Source organism: Megascapheus bottae, chromosome 32, assembly GCF_031878675.1.
Source record: "Megascapheus bottae isolate mThoBot1 chromosome 32, mThoBot2.hap1, whole genome shotgun sequence".
NCBI classification, from domain to species: domain Eukaryota; kingdom Metazoa; phylum Chordata; class Mammalia; order Rodentia; family Geomyidae; genus Megascapheus; species Megascapheus bottae.
In genome coordinates, this window is record NC_143540.1 from 4,791,293 (window position 1) to 4,808,630 (window position 17,338).

Genomic DNA, 17,338 nt, shown 5'->3' on the forward strand with positions numbered 1-17,338 from the left:
ACTGAATTCAAATCCCAGTATTGGGGGGGAGGGGGAGGGCAAAAAGTCTAAGGCAAGTTCTAGTGAAGCTTAGCTATCCTGAGCTCCAGCACCTCCCCTCCCCCATGGCCTGGCCTCGTTGTGGCCTCGTGACCACTGCTTATCTGCCTCAGTGCCATCAGCCTGAGTTCCACTGTCCCCACTCTGCAGTGTTGGGCTGTCAGGGGACCCCGGAGGGACTGTATGAAGAGATATTCAATGTCACCAGTCCTGGTTGCAGCTCAGGGCCCCTGGCCCTGCCTTTCGGTAATGGGCAATGATAACTCCAGCGGTTCCACCCCCCCCCCCCTACACACACACGGAGGGGGAGTTTCTGGGAAGGCTTTATGGGTCCAGGCCCCCACCTCGGAATACAGGGAGGCTGGTCTGACACTCACCCCCGAAGCAGGATTGGCTGTCCAGCCCAGCTCTGCAGTAGCTGTCCTGGTGTCCATTAACGTTTCTGCAAATAAAGAAAGCAACCCATGAGTCACAAGGATCACTGGCCGGGGGCCCTTGTTTCATGGAGACATCGGATGCCAGGACCCAGGTGGTGCCCAGACCTTTCTCTGAAGCCAAGTGCACGGCAGGCGAAGAGTCTGCTATGCCTGGTAGTGACTCTGCAGCGGCCCCAGGACGCCTGCACCGGGTGGGAGGGTGGAGTCATCTATCCACCCCACACTTCAGTGCCCCAGATCCCAGAACCGAATGTAATGCCTGCACAAGCCCCCGTACATCCTGCCATGCACTCAGAATTGTTTCTCCTTGTCTGTCCCCCTCCTCCCAACCCAACGCCTTTCTGGAAATCAACTCCCCAGACCTTAACCACTTCCCCCACATCTCTGCCTTCCTCCAAGTCCCCTTGTCCTGCCCAGACACAGACACATGTCCCTCATTTTCCCCAAGACTCTGACAGATTGGGTGTGATGGTTCACGCCTGGAATCCCAAGATACACAGGTAGTGGATCGTGGTTCAAGGCCAGCTGGGGCACTCCCAAGGCCCAGGTTAGAGCCGTTGTCATTTCTGACAACTCCGTGGTGAAAAGAAGCTTCCTGTGTTCTCACTGCCTGAGGCTGTGTCCCAGAACGCTGCCCAGGAGCCAGACGAGGCCCCGGGGCCTCGGGAGAGTGAGGCGTCTTAGCCGAGCCGGCTCACCAGCTGTCAGGACACTGGTGGAGCACAGGGAGGTTCAGGGCCTGAGCTGGGCTTTCGAAGGCATTCCAGGACCACCCTGCCAGGGTCAGGCAGAGTCCGGGGTATCTCCATGGGCCACCATGAAAACAGGAGAAATGGAGCAGCTTCCTCCCTCAAGGCGCTTGCTAGTTATTACTGCCCCCCTGGTGGACGAGGTGGTGCAGAATGATCATTATCCAGATGTAAAGAGAACCAAGAAAGCCAAGGTGTCTCCAGGTGCCAGTGGCTCGCGCCTGTCATCCTAGCTACTCAGGAAGCTGAGGCCTGAGGATCAAGATAGGAAGCCAGACTGGGCAGGAAAGCCCAGGAGACTCTTGTCTCCAAGAAACTGCCAAAACAGTCAGAGGTAGAGCTGTGGTTCAAGTGGTGGAGCGCTAGCCTTGAGAAGAAGAAGAAAAAAAAAAAGAGGTGGGGGAAGAGGGCTGGGAGTTTGGCCTAGTGGAAGAGCGCTTGCCTAGCATGCACCAAGACCTGGGTTTCCTTGAGGAAAGCCCAAGGACAGTGCTCAGGCCCTGAAAGAAAAGGAAAAAAAGCTCCGACAGCGCTCAGGGCCTGAGTTCAAGTCCCCTGACTAGCACAAAAAGGTAAAATCAAAAAGAAGGCAAGCTGTTGCGGTGCCTGCCCTGTTTGAGGTTGAGAGCTGTGCACCCCATGTCATGTGATATAATAGGCATTACATCTCCTGAGCTGATCTTCCCTCCCCCCAGGACCCCCCAACCCCCCCCACTCTCTGACAGCTGGCGAGATCTTTCCCTGCGTGGAACAGCCCCACCTCTGTCCTTATCCCCACTTCACAGAACTAATAATAATCATAATGACACGCTGAATTTACATAATACACTTCTCAGAAGACACTTCACGGGGGCCCTGGCAGAAACTCATCCCTGTGATTATTCAAATGTTTCTGCCAGGTGGGGCTGAGGCAGAGACAAACACAACCCCTGTACGGGGGTGGGGGGGTGGCAAAGAGAGGTACAGTCACGTAACTTCCCATCCTGACACCGACAGCCTGCTGGCCATAAAACCTATCAGGCAAGACCTGGCTTCCAGAGGCTTCTACTGAGAACTCGGGGGGTCGGGGAAAGTAACAGAACCAGAAAGCCACGAGAGTCCCCAGAACAATGGCTCTCCCACCTCAACCTCAGGATATGGGTGAAGGAGTATTTAGTCAGTAGGGACATATATATATATATATATATATATATATGATTATCTATACATAAGAGAGAAAAACAGTCTAGAATCGATTTTCTTTAAAAAATAATTCAGGGACCAGGAGTTTGGCCTAGTGGTTAAAGTGCTTGCCTAGCATGCACAAAGGCCCAGGTTCGATTCCTCGGTACCACATACATAGAAAAAAGCCGGAAGTGGTGCTGAGGCTCAAGTGGTAGAGCTCTAGCCTTGAGAAAGTCCAAGGACAGTGCTCAGGCCCTGAGCTCAAGCCCAGGACTGGCAAAAAAAAAAAAAAAAAAAATTCAACCTTCATTTCCAAGCCTTCAGATAACACACAATTCATAACGATCATTGTCACCTGTGTAGGGCTATATTTGAAACTGTTCTAATTAATGTCTTCTGTGGCATCTACCAGGCAGTTTCTTTATACCCTGCCCACAGAGAAGACCACAAAAGCCGTGAACTGTCTTCTCCATGGGATGAAAGGCAGTTTCTTAGGTGACGCAGCGAGCTCCTGGCTGTGGCGTCACACGTCACTCTCTCGTGGGGGCTGAGGAGAAGTGCTTTCAGGAAGTTTACACCTCCCCGGAGAGGAAGAGAGCCCTCATTTGCATTTATAAAGCATACTGAGAGTACTGGCAGAGAGTTATGGTGGCACACGATTAAATATTTACCATCACTTCTGCTCTCAAAACAGTGGCATGGGGACTCGACCAGCTGTGTTGCTGTCAAAGCTGAAGATGTCAGGGAAGGGGGGGGCACAGGCCCAGGACCTAGGCTCTATCCTCTACACATGTGCCGGGTGGACAGTGTGCTATGGCGGGGGTGAGAGGACCCCACCACTCCATGTAGATATGAACTTGCTCAACCCATCTCTCCTTCCCTCCCTCCTCTCTTCCTTATCTGCAGGAGGAAGGAGGCCAGGGGGATAAAGCCAGCACAGAGCACATGATTTTGCCCTGATAATTTCATCATGACTAAGCTCTAGGTTCCGAATCCATGAAAACAATCTGATGCTGGGCGGTATTTGTATGACACCTATTCAGGTATGTCTGAATGTGGAATGATATTAGAAATCTAATCTACAACAAGGAGTAAGAATTGGTGTGGGCCCTGGAGGAATTTGATGGCTCAGGAAAGGGAGGAATGAGAAACAAGAGTCGTGGCTGGCCTCCTATTCTGGCTGAGCCCGTGAGAGGGAGACTGGAAAATTCAAGGGAATGGGTAGAGTTCTTCTGTGTATCAGGTGAGCCTGTGTCAACATTTCAACATGGAGACTTTTGGGCCCACAGACTGAGGTAGACAGCGGTGGAGAGGGAAGGATAAAATGCTAGAAGACAAGAATAGGTCACTAGAGGTAAGTGGGAATCCCTTCAAGTAACAAGGGGAGGGGGCCAAAGATAGGTTGAAGGGAATAAAGAGGAAGTCATCCCCAGAGAAAGGCAGAGAGCAGTGGGGGGGGGGGGGGGCGGGGAGGCCAAGAGGGGAAGCAGTGGGGTCTCTCGCAAAAGCTGACTTGCTGTCAAGAACTCAAGAAGAATGGGGTGTATGAGAGACCACTTTCCTGGGGTGGCGAGGAATTATTCTGCAGGGAGACCCTCGGTATGGAAACCCTCGTGGTGCCCCATCATCCAGTGGGGCTTCCACCCTGCGCAATCCAATCGATGAGACCAGGTCTGCGCTTCCTTGGGGGAGGGAGGGACAGCGAGCAGCAGGCAATTTCTTTTTCTGTCTGGATTGTAATCTTTGGATGCGCTGACATTTGGGGGAAAATTAGATGCCTACCCTAATGGGAACAAAGAGAGATAAATAAACTTTTTACAGCTCCCTCATACTTTTTGGAGAGACATCAATTAGACACTGAGCTCTTTACAACATCCTTCCATGATGCTGATAACACACAGCAGTGCAGCACATACTCACAGGTGAAGGAGCGGATTCCAGCTGCTCCCTGAGCAGAGCCACACATGTGTATTTGATCAGGAGAGGCCACAGACTTGTGGACCAGTGACTGGAAGCAGTCATTTCCCTGCCCTGCCCAGCCCGGAAGACTCCAAAAGGACCCACGCCATGTGGTAGTTCAAGGACCAGACTCCCCTCCTGAAGAAGCCCCTTCCCATCCAGACCCCTGGGTTCATGTCCCAGTGCCACAGGCAGAGAGTACCCCCAAACAACACCGAGTCCTCGGTGAACCTCAGCAGAGGCCCTCCCTCCTGCCTCCACCCTCAGCCAATGGGCCATGGCCCCAGAAAGACTCTGTTCTCTTAAGAACACTCATTTGACTAGCACTTATTTACTATCTTTGCCGAGTGTGAAATGTGAGGCAAACGGAAGCTATCATTATCTACGTCTCCGCTGATTGATGGGGGGGTAATGGCCGGCCAGGAAGAGAAATAAGCCTGAGTAAAACGGAATGAGCCAACCCAACCCATCTGCTGAATGACTGACTGATTGAATGAGTCTGAACAGGCATTGAGATTATAAACACAAACTGTGAAATTTGCTCTTTTAAAGGACATACAGATCAGCCTGGTCCTCCCTCCAACCCGCCCTTCTCCTTCTGTTTCTTTTATGTTCCAAGGTGCAATTAATTATGGCGAATGTAAAGAAAGCCACAGCTTAGACGGGTCACCACGCAAGAATGCGCCTCAAGGGGTTGGGACAGGCTCCAGGCCTGGTCTCGGTTCACGCATGAGGCAAGGCTCGGAAGGAGGAGGGAGGCAAACGTGGTGGGCTCTTTCCAGGGAAGGTACGAGCATGTTTTGCAAAGTCCACCCTCTCTTCTCCGTGAGGCCTTGACCCGGGTACGTGGCCTGTGAACATCTGTCCCTCTCCTCTCTGGTCCAGAGCTGTGCCTTTGGCCCCCAGTCCTCGGAGCGGTGGGGTTGTGGAGACCGTGGAAGCTGGGGTGACCCTCCTTCTCTTGTGTAGCTGCTCTGGCTGGGTCCTATGGTGACTTCCACAGCGTGTACGTTTTTGTTCTCTGTGTGGAGACTTTTCACCAACGGAGCACAGAGCTGACTTTGGGGAGGAATGTTACCTGGTTTCTAGAATGGCGACCAAGCGCCACTTGGAAACCACGGAAATGTACTGCCTCCCACTTCTGGAGGCTGGAAGTCTAAAACTGAGATGTCGAGAAGGCCACGGTCCCTCTGAAACCCGCCAGGGAAAGGTTGTTTTTTTGGTTTTTTGGTTTTTTTGCTCTATCTTCCGGCGGGGTTGGCTGGTATCTCTGGTGTTTCTTCCAGTGTGCTCGGCTGTGTGAGCCTACGTCTTCACCCAGTAGGACTGGTGTCCTCCGATGACAAGGCCATTTCGGGTGAGGGACACCAGTCCTGCTGGGCTCAGAGCTACTTGATTTCCCTGTGACTCCATCTTAACTAATATCTGCAATGACGTTCAGGATTAGGTCTTGTTACATGGTACAAGGTGTGTGTGGGGGGGTTGATTCTAACTCTCTCTTCACTTTATGCAAAACCTTGCAATTGCCAGCCTTGTGGGGCTGGGGTCACTGATAAACCTGGGGTGCGGGGGATGAGCAGTCACAGCTCTCCCGCTGTCTAGAAGGAGGTACAATCCTGATCAAATCACTCAGCCTTGAGCCTGTACCCTGAGGGGGTGTGGGGCGCTGGAACTCAATCTCCAACCTTGATGGCTCATTCTGAAGGGTGGATCCACCCATCCCCGCTCCAAACCAAGTTCCAGAGCCTCAGTGGACAAAGAGACTGCACTGGGCCCTCCACTGGGCCCACCCCAGGTCACATCTTAGCGACTCTTTAGCCGCTGCCATCTCCCCCACCCAACCACAGGCATGGGGACCTTGGTGTGGCCTTCCCCTCCCTCGTGCATTGACAGGGTCAGGATGTGAAATGGGATCACGGCTTCAGCAATGACCTTTTCTGCTGGCCTCCTGAGGGTAAGGTACCACCCTGGCTGACCGCCACCCCTACGACCCATACACCAAGGCCGGGAAACAGCACTGGGCTTTCTTTGTTATTGACATGCCTCCCTCTCTCCCTCTCTCTGTCCTCCCTCCCCCTCCTTCTCTCCCTCTCTCTCTCTGCCTTGATACACATGCCAAGCACAGGATGGTAAAGGGGTTCCGAGCCACTGGCTCGGCTCTGAAAGAACAAGGCTATGTCATACCCACGGCACCCCAAGTGTTGCCCTGGTCTGCCCCCTGGTACTCTCTGCCCCCTCCTACTGCTAAAAAAGTAGATGTTCCAAGTAAGAGGTCAGTGCAGGTCCTCAGGCCTGAGGGGAGGGGAGAGGTGAGGAGGGGAGGGGACACCAGCCAAGGGCAGGAAGAGGAAAGAGAACAGCAAGAATGCTGGGTCCAAGGGCATCTTTAGATCAATGCCTATCATGCTGATGGTGCAGCCTTGGATAAAAGCCCTGCTACTGCTCTGGGTTTCACCTCTCTGCAGTTTTTTGGGGGGAGGGGGCGGGGTTTGGGGGAGAAGAGTCAAAGATCTATTAAAATTTAGGAGCCTGGCATTTTCCAGTCTTCTGGCACCATGAGTTCTAAGGGAGATTAAATCTGTTTGCCCGGCTTTCCTGACAGGCCAGTGTGAGCGTGTGCCAGCGGCACACAGGTGAGAACCAGGCACGGTCCCGCCCTGCTGCCTCCAGCTCCTGGTGGGCAGGCGTGATGAAGGAAGGGCACAATGGGTTGGGCATCGATCACCCTGGAGAAGAGCGGGGAGGAGAGCCCGCACGCCCATGCAAAATGACTCTCTGCAGCCCTAATGAAGGCCGGCAATGGATGGTGGCCTGGGCTCGTTAATCAGAGAAGGAACAGGCTGCTCCTGTCCGCCTCTCCCTGCCAGGCCCTCCTGGGCCCTCGGTCCTGATTGATCTGCAGGTCTGTAGCTCTCCGATGGTACTGCCTCTGGGCTGCGTACTAGAGGCCCGCAATGCATGGGCAGAGGCATGGGGTTAGGGGTGGAGAGGCTGGGGACCGGGGACCCCCTGAGGGATGTCTGTGGTGGGGTTTGGGAAGCCTCACGAGGCCCACGCCCCACCAGGTGAGGCCACACAGGCTCTCCTGGACACATCCCACCTCCGTAAAGAGATCACGGGGGACGCACAGAAGCCGGCGTTCTCTTTGAGAGACAGCCCGGATGTCCTGTCTCGCTGGCTCTTTCCACTCCAAGCCTCCCCAATCCCTCTCCATAAAGCCAGTGTGGCCCACTGAACTTCTCCACCAGCCCACACACACTCCAGAACTACTACCCAACTCCCCCAGACAACAATTGTCTTCAGATCCTAACCTCTCCCCACCAAATCCCTCCATGGCCCAGCCAGAATCCCTCTTCCCCACTCTGGGAAGCCTGTTTGGCCATCCAACCTTCACTGGAAGGAAAGAACAGCGCACAAGTCTGGACCTGAAACCTTCTGTGGCAGAAGCCATTACACTTCCCAGGCCTCGACACAGCTCCATGTCCTCAGATACCCCAGCTCCCCCAGCTAGGAGGTCACGTCTGTGTGGTATGTGATTGTGGCTACTGAGGGAGCTGAGAGGGTGAAATGTGGTCACGCCTCACCCCTGCTGAGAAGTTACTTTAAAAGGCTGGGGATTGGAGATTCTCCATCCTTTAAAAAAAAAAAAAAAAAACAACACTAAAGCCAAAAGGGCAAGATTCAAGATGAAGGACCCCCGGCCTCCACCTTCTAAACTGGAAAGGTCCAGTCCAATGGCTTCCGTCTCAGTGCAGAAATGCTCACACCACACCCACTCCTGGGTAACTGGGTCCACTGTCCCAAAGGCTGGTTGCTTAGGTTCTCTTTCCCCAGTTCTTACACCCTGAAAGGATCTCCTCAGAACTGGCTCCCTCGTCTCCCCGGAAGCCCGATAGACTACCAGGGGACAGGACTTCCTGAGTTTTCTTCCTCTCAGTCACCAAACTCCCAGTCCTGTTTGCCTGCCCTTGTTTGCATTGTCTTCTGCCGGGCCCGGGCCCTTACTACTGAGCTCAGCATCCCATGTTCTTCATCGTGAGAGCCGCTGGAAAGAAAGGGGCTGTCCCTTCCCTGGTGGGCACGTCCTACTTCTGTTGATGGATCCCAGGACCACAATGACAGCTCAGGGAACCCTACGGCAAGGGCATGGCTCTCTTTATCTCCCCTGTCAGTCTCCTCTAATTTCCACCAAGCTCCCCACTGTCTCTCCAGAAGAAACATGGCTTCTCAGAATCCATCTTCGGAAGCTGACAGTCTTCATGAGCTACTCCTCTCCCAAGCTGTGGATTGATCCCTTGATTCCTTCCTTCCTTCCTTCCTTCCTTCCTTCCTTCCTTCCCTCCTTCCTCTCTTCCCCTGCCCTTGAGCCTCCTCTCTCTTCCCTCTGCCTCCTCCCTGCTTGTTTCCCACTCCCTCTATGCTGCGTAATAGGGTTCTTCTGGGATGAATAGTGTTTTCAGTCCTGGCAGGACTACATCCTGCCTTTCCCAGCCCCACTCCTGTCCTCACCACGACTGGAGGTGGGGGGTGGGCAGGGGGGCAGGGGTGGGCGGTCTGTGGAGAGTTGGGCCAGACAATGGGCCCAGTGGATTCACTTGAGAACTCACAAAAGCTCCATTGCCCTCTGAAGTAGTGCAGAGTGACAGGCTCGGGGAGCAAATGCCTTTCCCTAACGGGCTGCCTGCGTGGGATACCACTGGGGATGCGGTGGGGGGCTCTGGGCGGCCTGGCTGCAGCCCTGGGCACTGGGCCCAAGGCAGCCGACAAAGCAATAGGCCCTCTATCTGCCAAGAGCTGTGGGGCTGCGGGGCTGCAGGGGCTTGGCAAGGCCCCATCCTCGGCGGCATTCGCCCGGGGCCTTCCACGCCCATACACTGGAGCCTCCGAGTGTATACGCGCCAGAGGCAGAAGAACCGGCTCTGCAGATGGGCAGCTCACTGGACCCTAGGCTTTCTAATAGCATCATCAACTGTGCCCAGGCCAAAGAGAGGCTGTCACATGGTCCACAGGGAAGTGGGTGGGGAGCGGAGACCCTCCTTCAGCCACTAGCTCTACCCTGCTGCGTCTCACAGACCTTGGACTGAAGAGTCAAGGCAGGGTGGAGGCCTGGAGAGAGGAAGGCAGTTCGGTGGAATACAAGGATTATGGGATCTGAGCCAAGTCCCTCTCATAATCCATGTGTGGTGTCTACTGACCCCAAGACTTCCATGAAGTCTTACGTGGAACAACACACACAAGTCCTGCTCTTTCTCCTAAAATGTCTCATTACCTTTTCCTAATGGCTATCACCACTACCAGCTGGATTTCTTGAGCGGGGAGAGCATGCCTTCCCCTTTCTCTCATGGGTGCCACTGCAACATGAGAGGAGTTCAGATCTCGGAAAAATGGCCCAGATCTTCCCTTGATGGCCTGGTGTTCAATCTTGGATTTTCCAGGACACAAAGGAGCCGTGCATTCTCTCTGTTTCACCAACCACCTATTGCTGGTCTGCCCTTTCCTTCCGAAAGATGATGTAAAGTTGGATGGGCCAGCAAGTGGAAATCGACACATCCGTCTCCTTTAGAGGATTGCCTGCCTAGCCAGCCACGATGCTTCCAGCAGCCCATGACGTGCTACATGGGAACTGAGCAGAAAAAGAGATGAGTTCTGGTGTTGGCTATGGAGTTACAGTGATGCGGCTCCTGGAAAGCCTACAGGATCCTCCCCCCACCCCAGCCCCCTGAATTCTAGGCTTATTTGTAACCTTGTGTTCTTTCCTAAAGTACTCCATTCAAATGAAATGTTCGAGTGGAAGTGCTTACACTGAGCCGACTTTATCTACTATTATCGACATTATTCACTATTTCTTAACAGTTGGCTAAAAAAAAAATCAGATATATGCCATTTGTAAGTAGCCCTTAGAGTTTACAAAATGCTTTTGCTACATTATCACATCTTTAGAAGACGACCATTGGGATATTTATACATATATACATATACATATACATGGGATCACTGGATTGGTTGGGGGGGACTTCTATTCCTTAGACTTTTAGGGTATTTGTACCACCTTGGTTATTCCATGGCAGATGTCTAGAGGCGTCCCAGCCCAGCTCAGACCAGCCCAGTCCAGGAGCACACCCTCTGAGATGGCCTTAGTTTACTGAAGATCCATTGGCTACTGTGCTGAGTGTTTGTGGAAGACTTACAGTGGTGTTTGGCAAGTGTTCTGTTTTGGGCTTTGTGGGCCATATGGTCTCTGCTGCATCTGCTCAACTCTGAAGTGTGTGTGGGGCTTTCACAGCCCGGGGCTGGATAAAAGTGCTCAAAGGAACCCGTTCAATGATATCTGTATTTTTTCCTCCCTTCTAATTTCTGACCAACATGCTTGCTGTTGTAGAGCACAAGAAGAAAATACCCTTACAGCAGTCAGCGTGCTTACAAACTTGCACAGAAAACCGGCGTGACCTTCAGAACACCAGGAAGACACCACCAGGGACACAGCATACACGAAGTGAACAAAATCAGAATTAAGTAAAATTCATATTCATGAGCCACAGAAGCAGCGTACAACTCAATCCTGGGCTACCATGCCATCCTCTCGGGGGCCGATTCGACCAGCCACAAGATGCTCCATCATTAACAGAACAAGGGCTCCAAACGGTGGAGAAATAGCAAGCGATGACCATCATAACACAGAGGTAGAGTGTTGTTAGGACTTGGTCTCTGTGCGTTTGCTGATGGCGGAGTCTGCCAGCTACCACCACAGCCACGCCTTGCTGTCTATACACAAACCCTCCACCGTGACCCACCTGTCAGTCGTGAGAGCACCTGCTGGGGATCTGTGCTGGGACGGTGTGAGCGTCTGGGGAGCTAGGGCCAGGCAAGAAGGAGAGGCAGTGGGCGTCTGGGTAAGCTTCCCAGGGGTTAGTGCAGCTGTGTGGGGGAAAATCAGCCTCCTGGATTTCCATCCAACGTCCTAAACAACCTAGAGGAAATCCAAGAACAGCCTCGGACTGGCTTCTGGTCGTGGCCAGCCCACTGCCAGCCCGGCCGTGGCGTGGCTGCATGCTCCACGTTCGCCTCCTGTTCTTATCCTTAGTGTGCATGGCGTTATCCAGTGGGAGGTGTCCAGGGTCATCAGTGCTTCTGAAGTCCGGCGCCGAGTTCAACCCTCACCCTCACCCTGAAGACACAACGCAATGGTGTCACGTCCCCCAGTAGAGCAGAGAAGAGAAAGAGCTGGGCGCATCTGGCCCATCCAAACCAGAACTTTTTAGTTTTGTTTTGTCAAAAATAAGACTTCTTGCTGGGTGCGGTGGGCTCACACCTGTAATCCCAGCTACTCAGGAGGCAGAAAGCTGAGGTTCGCGGTTCAAAGCCAGCCAGGGCACTGAAGTCCATGAGACTCTTAGCTACAATGAACCACTTGAAAACCGAAAGTGGGGCTATGGCTCCAGGGGTAGAGTGGCAGCCTTGAGCTGAAGCGCTCAGGGACAGCGCCCAGACCCAGAGTTCAAGTCTCACGACCAACCAAAAAGAAAAGTCATCTTGCCCTTGATGAAGCTTGGGTCAAATATGTAAAGCATCTATTTAGATGTTCTGGGGTGGCATGTGTGTGTGTTTGTGTGTGTGTGTGTTGGGGGCTTGATCACACCCCACCCCAGGTCAGCAACAGCCAAAGCATAACAACCCCAAGATCCCCCTTCCGATGGGCTGGGAAAACGCCCTGCCCCACCCCCCGCACCGGGGGCTCAACTAACCCAGGATCCAGACCCTCTTCCCACAGTTCCCAGCATGCAGGTGGGGTGACACTCACTCACAGCAAACACCACCCCACCCCTCGCAGTGGATTTCGTTTACCCTGCTGCCTGGGTGAGGGGAAAGGCACCATGTCCCTTCCTCAGAAGAGAATATTTTGAACAGGGAATTAACAGCAAATTAAACTGGTCTCATTGTACTCATTCATGCACAAAATGAGTATGGGAGTTAAACCAACAACAACAACAAAAAACCAAACAGGCCATATGAGTGAACCATCATTAGAGGCCAGAATCCAGCCCCAGAAAGAAGGATCCGTCATGGGAGGAGAGCATTCGCTCATCATTGTTCAGGAGATCTAATGTCTCTTCGCTTATCCAAGCCAGGATTCTCCACAGGGTTTGGAGAATGCAAAGGCCCTGGGTGACCTGTTCTGCTAGCCTACAGCAACTGGCTGCACCACAGGCTGAAGCACCTCCCCCAAGCACCCCAGGCGCCCGGCCCTCTCCAGAGAATGTGGTTGCTGCTGTGGAGTTAGCTACCTAAGCTGGCCCTGCAAGCCCAATCAAAACTGCTACAGCAACAACCAGTTAAGCCATAACCCTCCAGGCCTCTTCCCTCACGGGCACATTCTGCCCGCTGTGCTGCGGGGAGACGGGGAGGTCTCATCAAGACCCAGGATTAGCGAGACACCGAATAATAACTAGATTTAAAACTCAGAGCAATTTTAAACAACCCCACGAATAAATCTCTTTCCTCGGTTCACCGATTTTATGTCTGAGTCTCATCTCCACAGGGTGCTGGGACTCTTCCCTCTGTAGTGACCCGACGCCCCCACCCACATACATACACAACATCCCCCTGGACTGAGTGGGGCCCAACACTTCCCCCACGACATGTCCCTGGTTGAGGTGCAGAGCGTGGGGACAATAAGAGATCCTGACCTCCAACCTCAGGGTGAGATCTCACATCAGGGCTGTGTCCTGAGAAGAAGGCCTAAGAGGGCCACCTACCTGAAGGGGCCCCTAGCCAGGCTCCTAGTCACAATCCACACATACTTGTTAAAGCGTGCATCCAGGTCCTGTGATTTCGTTTAGGTCAAACCAAGTCCGGTAAGCAACTTGTAAGCGTTCTCCAGCAGGATTCACAAGCCGAGCTGGCTCCCAATCCTTTCTTCACATGAAGAGAGCCCGCAAGCCTGAGGCTGCTGCCCCTTGAAACCACTCTTCACCCATCAGAGCCCTGAGAGTCATCCACTGGGCAGGTGGGAGGGCAGAGGCCGGCTCTGTTGGAGTGGGTGATCAGAGGAGGCTTCCCGCAGGAAACGGATAGAAAAGACACACAAGGAAAGCGTCCCAGGTGGAGGAACGGATGAGGCCTGAAGATCAACTCCCCTTGGGTGGCACCTTAAGAGAACCTGTTGTGTGACTAGCAGCCTCTCTCTCCGCCTTGCTGGCTGGCGCTGCCCACCGCAGCCCCCCGACACTTGGCCCACATGCAGGCTAATCCTCTCCTCTCACACAAGGACAGATATGGCACGTCAATCCCGGAGTGTGGGTGGTACTTGAATGCCTTTCCCATAGGTATTACGCTCCCTCCCTTGCTTCTCAGGCCTCCAAGAATAACATTCAGGACAGTGAGCCAACAAATAAGAAAAGCAGCCTCCGGTGAGAGGGCTGGAGCGTGCCTGGGTTTCCTGACATAAGGGAGCTGTGCACGGAAAGCAGGGAGATAATGCTGTCCTTGTCCAAAAAGCCCTGTAAAGCACAGACACCTCACCCCAAAGCTTCCCCCCACCCACTGAGCCTGGTGACCACAGCGGCCAGCTGGCGTTCAGATTGCCACCCGCATCAGCAAGGGATCTGTAATGCTCTCTTGCCAGTTTGCCCACGAATGGGGCAGGGGGTGAAGGCACTGCCCTCTGAGCCTGACACCCCAGGGAACAACCCACCCCTGCTAAACCAAGACTTGGGAAGCGGTGACAAGGGATGGAAGAGATTCTGATGCCATCTAATAACCGCCATATTCACAAAGACAAGATCTACTGTTAGTGGACGTGTGGGCTATCCGGGTCTGGTTTCTGCGCCTGTCTGAATCCTCGGTCACCTTAACAAGGAAGTGTCTTGCAATCACCTCCTTGCTTATACTGGTGAGGTGAACCAGGTTAGAGGAGGGAGATGGCTGAGGCTGAGGCAAGCTGACTGGAACTGGGAAACAAGAACCAAAGATGCATGTCAAACACAGAACCACATCTCTGATTCCTGCAGGGGACAAAGTAGAGTGTGCATGTGTGTGTGTGTGTGATTTCAGAGCCTGTTCCTTGACACACAGCAGTAAGTGGCCTGGAATCTCACTGAAATGTATCTATTTCCTTGTGTCCCCAGTGACCCCCTGCTCCCTTCTCCATGCAAATCTGAGATGCAGAAAGCAGTTGGAGAAGGAGGGAGCCAAAGAGAATATATTGCAGCTCTCTGCTTTTCCCTAAGTCTCCGGCCTCAGCCTCAAGTCTTTTGGGCCATCTACAAACGTGGTTGGCAAAGGTTACAGAGGTGGGCGGCAGCCTTATCAGGAGAGCCCTGCTCTTTTCCGTTTGGATGTGAATTGAACCAAATCCTCCACCCCCACCCATCCCTCTGAAACGTGGAAGGTGAATTCCATCTGAGTCTCCAGCCCACCTTCTCTAGCCTTTTAAGCCTGAATAGCAACTTAGACTTCCCTGCTTAACAGTCCACCCGCTTTTCCTCTTAGAGCTTATGAATGGTGGATGCGCTCTTGCTGACATGGTACTGGAAAGATAGTTGAGCGTGTTTAATGGGGGAGAGTCCATGTTTTCAAGTCCCACATCTGTGAACAAAAGGTCCTCACAACACATTTTACCTTTCAGCTCTGCCCAAGCCTGGGAAATTTCCACTTCAAAGCTGGAGATGTCTTATTTTCTTTGTGGAAAAGGAAATGCATTGGTAACCGTGAGAGATTATTCTGCCCGCCTTCCCCCCACACCTCCCCTCCCCGGCTCATCTTCTCTCCATATATGATGACAAGAGGGCCACAGACTTGATCTCCTCCATTCTCCTTGCACACTAGGTATCAGGACTACTTCCTGTGTCCATCTGGATGTGGACTCTGCCTGGGAAAAATGTCACACTTATAGGGTATCCCACAGGTCAACAAATGGAGAGGGAGAAGGTAAGCGAGAGGTGTCATGGATCCCCAGTGGCAGAACGCAACAGCTTTGAGCCAGGCAGGAAAAAGCACAAAGCCTCTGGCCACAGCGGGAAAGAGGCAGGGGATGCAAAGGGCGGTAGGGCTTTCCCAAGGCCGACTCCTATTTTGCATTCATCTCTCCTAAATAACACCTTTTAAAGTGCAAATTTCCAGAAGAGACAGGACCGATTACTGAAGCAGAAGATTGGGGCTGCACGGAAGGGAGAGGGAGGGGTGGGGGAGAGAAGGCCGTTCTGTGCAATGGCTGCAGGCTCACTGTCTCCCTAGGCTGGAGATTTACTGAACTCAAACAAGCAAAAGGAGCAGTCCCAGGGATAACAGCCACCCTGCTTCCTTCCCAGGGAGGGAACGAAGATGAGAAACTAGAGGAAAATTGCCAGTTCATGGAACAAGCCCATCAGGAGAGGCTTTCTGGGCACAGAGCAGCCAGCTCATCAGTGACCAGGAGAAGGGTATTTTTACTTTCTGTAGCTGGTGTCTTCATGAAACACTAGGCTAAGGAGTGAAGGGTGAAAAGTCTAGGATATATAGTTGGCTTAAGGACGCAAGTTGGCTTTTCTCCCACATCCGAACCTTTGCTCCAAATGAAACTCCTTATTATTCTCCCAGAACTTTCATTTACAAGGGGAGAAATACACACACACACACACACACACACACACACACACACACACACACACACACGAGAAACGAACATCCAAGATAGATACTGATCGTGCTGAGACACAGAGGAGGACAGAACAAAGAATACACATATCCTAGCTACTCAGGAGGCTGAGATCCGAGAAACACAGTTCGAAGCCAGCCTAGGTGGAAAATTCCACGAGACTCTTAACTTCAATAAACTAGGGGGTAAAAAAAGCCAGAAGTGGAGCTGTGGGTCCCGCGACAGAGAGCTAGCTTTGAGTAAAAAGAACCCAGGGACAATGCTCAAGCCCTGAGTTCAAGCCCCGGGACCAGCACCAAAGACTGAAATGAAGGCGTGAACAATCCTTCTGATCTCTCCTTAGGCAGGGGAGATGTCTGGGCTGAACAGCCTCTGCCTTATGAATTTTTGTTTCAAGATGTTCAAATCGTGTAGGGAAAATTCAGATGGCAAAGAATGAGGCCCAAGAAGACATTGGAAAACTTTCAGTTCCTCTTCCTGTACCCCAAACCCTGAGGGACTCAGAGCGACCCCAGACCTCAGGGCGGGGGAGGGGCGAGGAGGAAGCCAACTCACGTAGCGTGGTGCCTATCAACTGAAGCCCCGCACGCACCCTGGACTGTGGGAATCCCACGCTTACAAAAAGAACAGCCCTTTCTTTTCTTGAAGCTCCAGTTCTGATCAGAAGAAACCAGCGCAGGCTTAACATGCTAAGTGAGGAGAGAGCACAAAGGGATAAAAGAGGGGTGCAGAGAGAATGGAACCAGAAGACACACTTCCAAGAGCGTTCCCAGCACTTCGCTGAACAAAGGACTGCGCTGCCTTTCCCATGCATCCCTTCATACCCTTGCTCCATTCCACCCTAGGCATCTGCTGTGCCGTGGGCCAGAGCCCTACCCCTCCTGCCACAGCACGACCTGGAGGGGACTCGTGGACATGCTCCATCCGAGAAGCAATCCAGCGGCTGTAGTCCCAGCATGGGATGGGTTGGACAGTTGTGACGGTAGCTCAACCTAGAGATGAGAGAGTGTCTCCTAGGGAGTCAGTGTAGGCACAGGACTTGTGGAATGAGTAGAAAAAGGGTTTGAGGACGGAGAGCAGCTAGGCCGGCTGCAGAGCCAGCTCTTCCGGGACCGGTAGCAGGCCCTGGGGATGTGTGTTTAGGGGCAGGGGTAATTCGTGCTTGCACCTAAAGAGAGGGGTGGGGAAGACCAAGTGTACTCTGGTTACAAACAAACACAGGTTTTGTAGTCCTGCACTTGCTAATGATACAATTAATTAAGTCTGTAATCAGGACAAGCTCTCGGTCATCGTCACCCCATCCCAAAGACCATCAGCACCCAGGGCTGTACTATGAGGGGGCAGACAATCCTGGGGCC

General features: G+C 52.9%; 1 protein-coding gene across 7 annotated transcripts in view; it reads right to left on the minus strand.

Moving 5' to 3' along the window:
* Positions 1-17,338, minus strand: part of Ephb1 (EPH receptor B1) — a 288,252-nt gene that overhangs the window by 174,965 nt on the left and 95,949 nt on the right. For 6 of the 7 annotated variants that reach the window (XM_090323254.1, XM_090323253.1, XM_090323252.1 and 3 more), the window contains one exon: positions 417-481. In XM_090323254.1, the coding sequence (XP_090179380.1) occupies positions 417-481 (65 nt within the window). Of the gene's footprint in view, positions 1-416; positions 483-17,338 lie in introns of those variants that run through there. The other variant, XM_090323257.1, reaches the window with a different exon arrangement.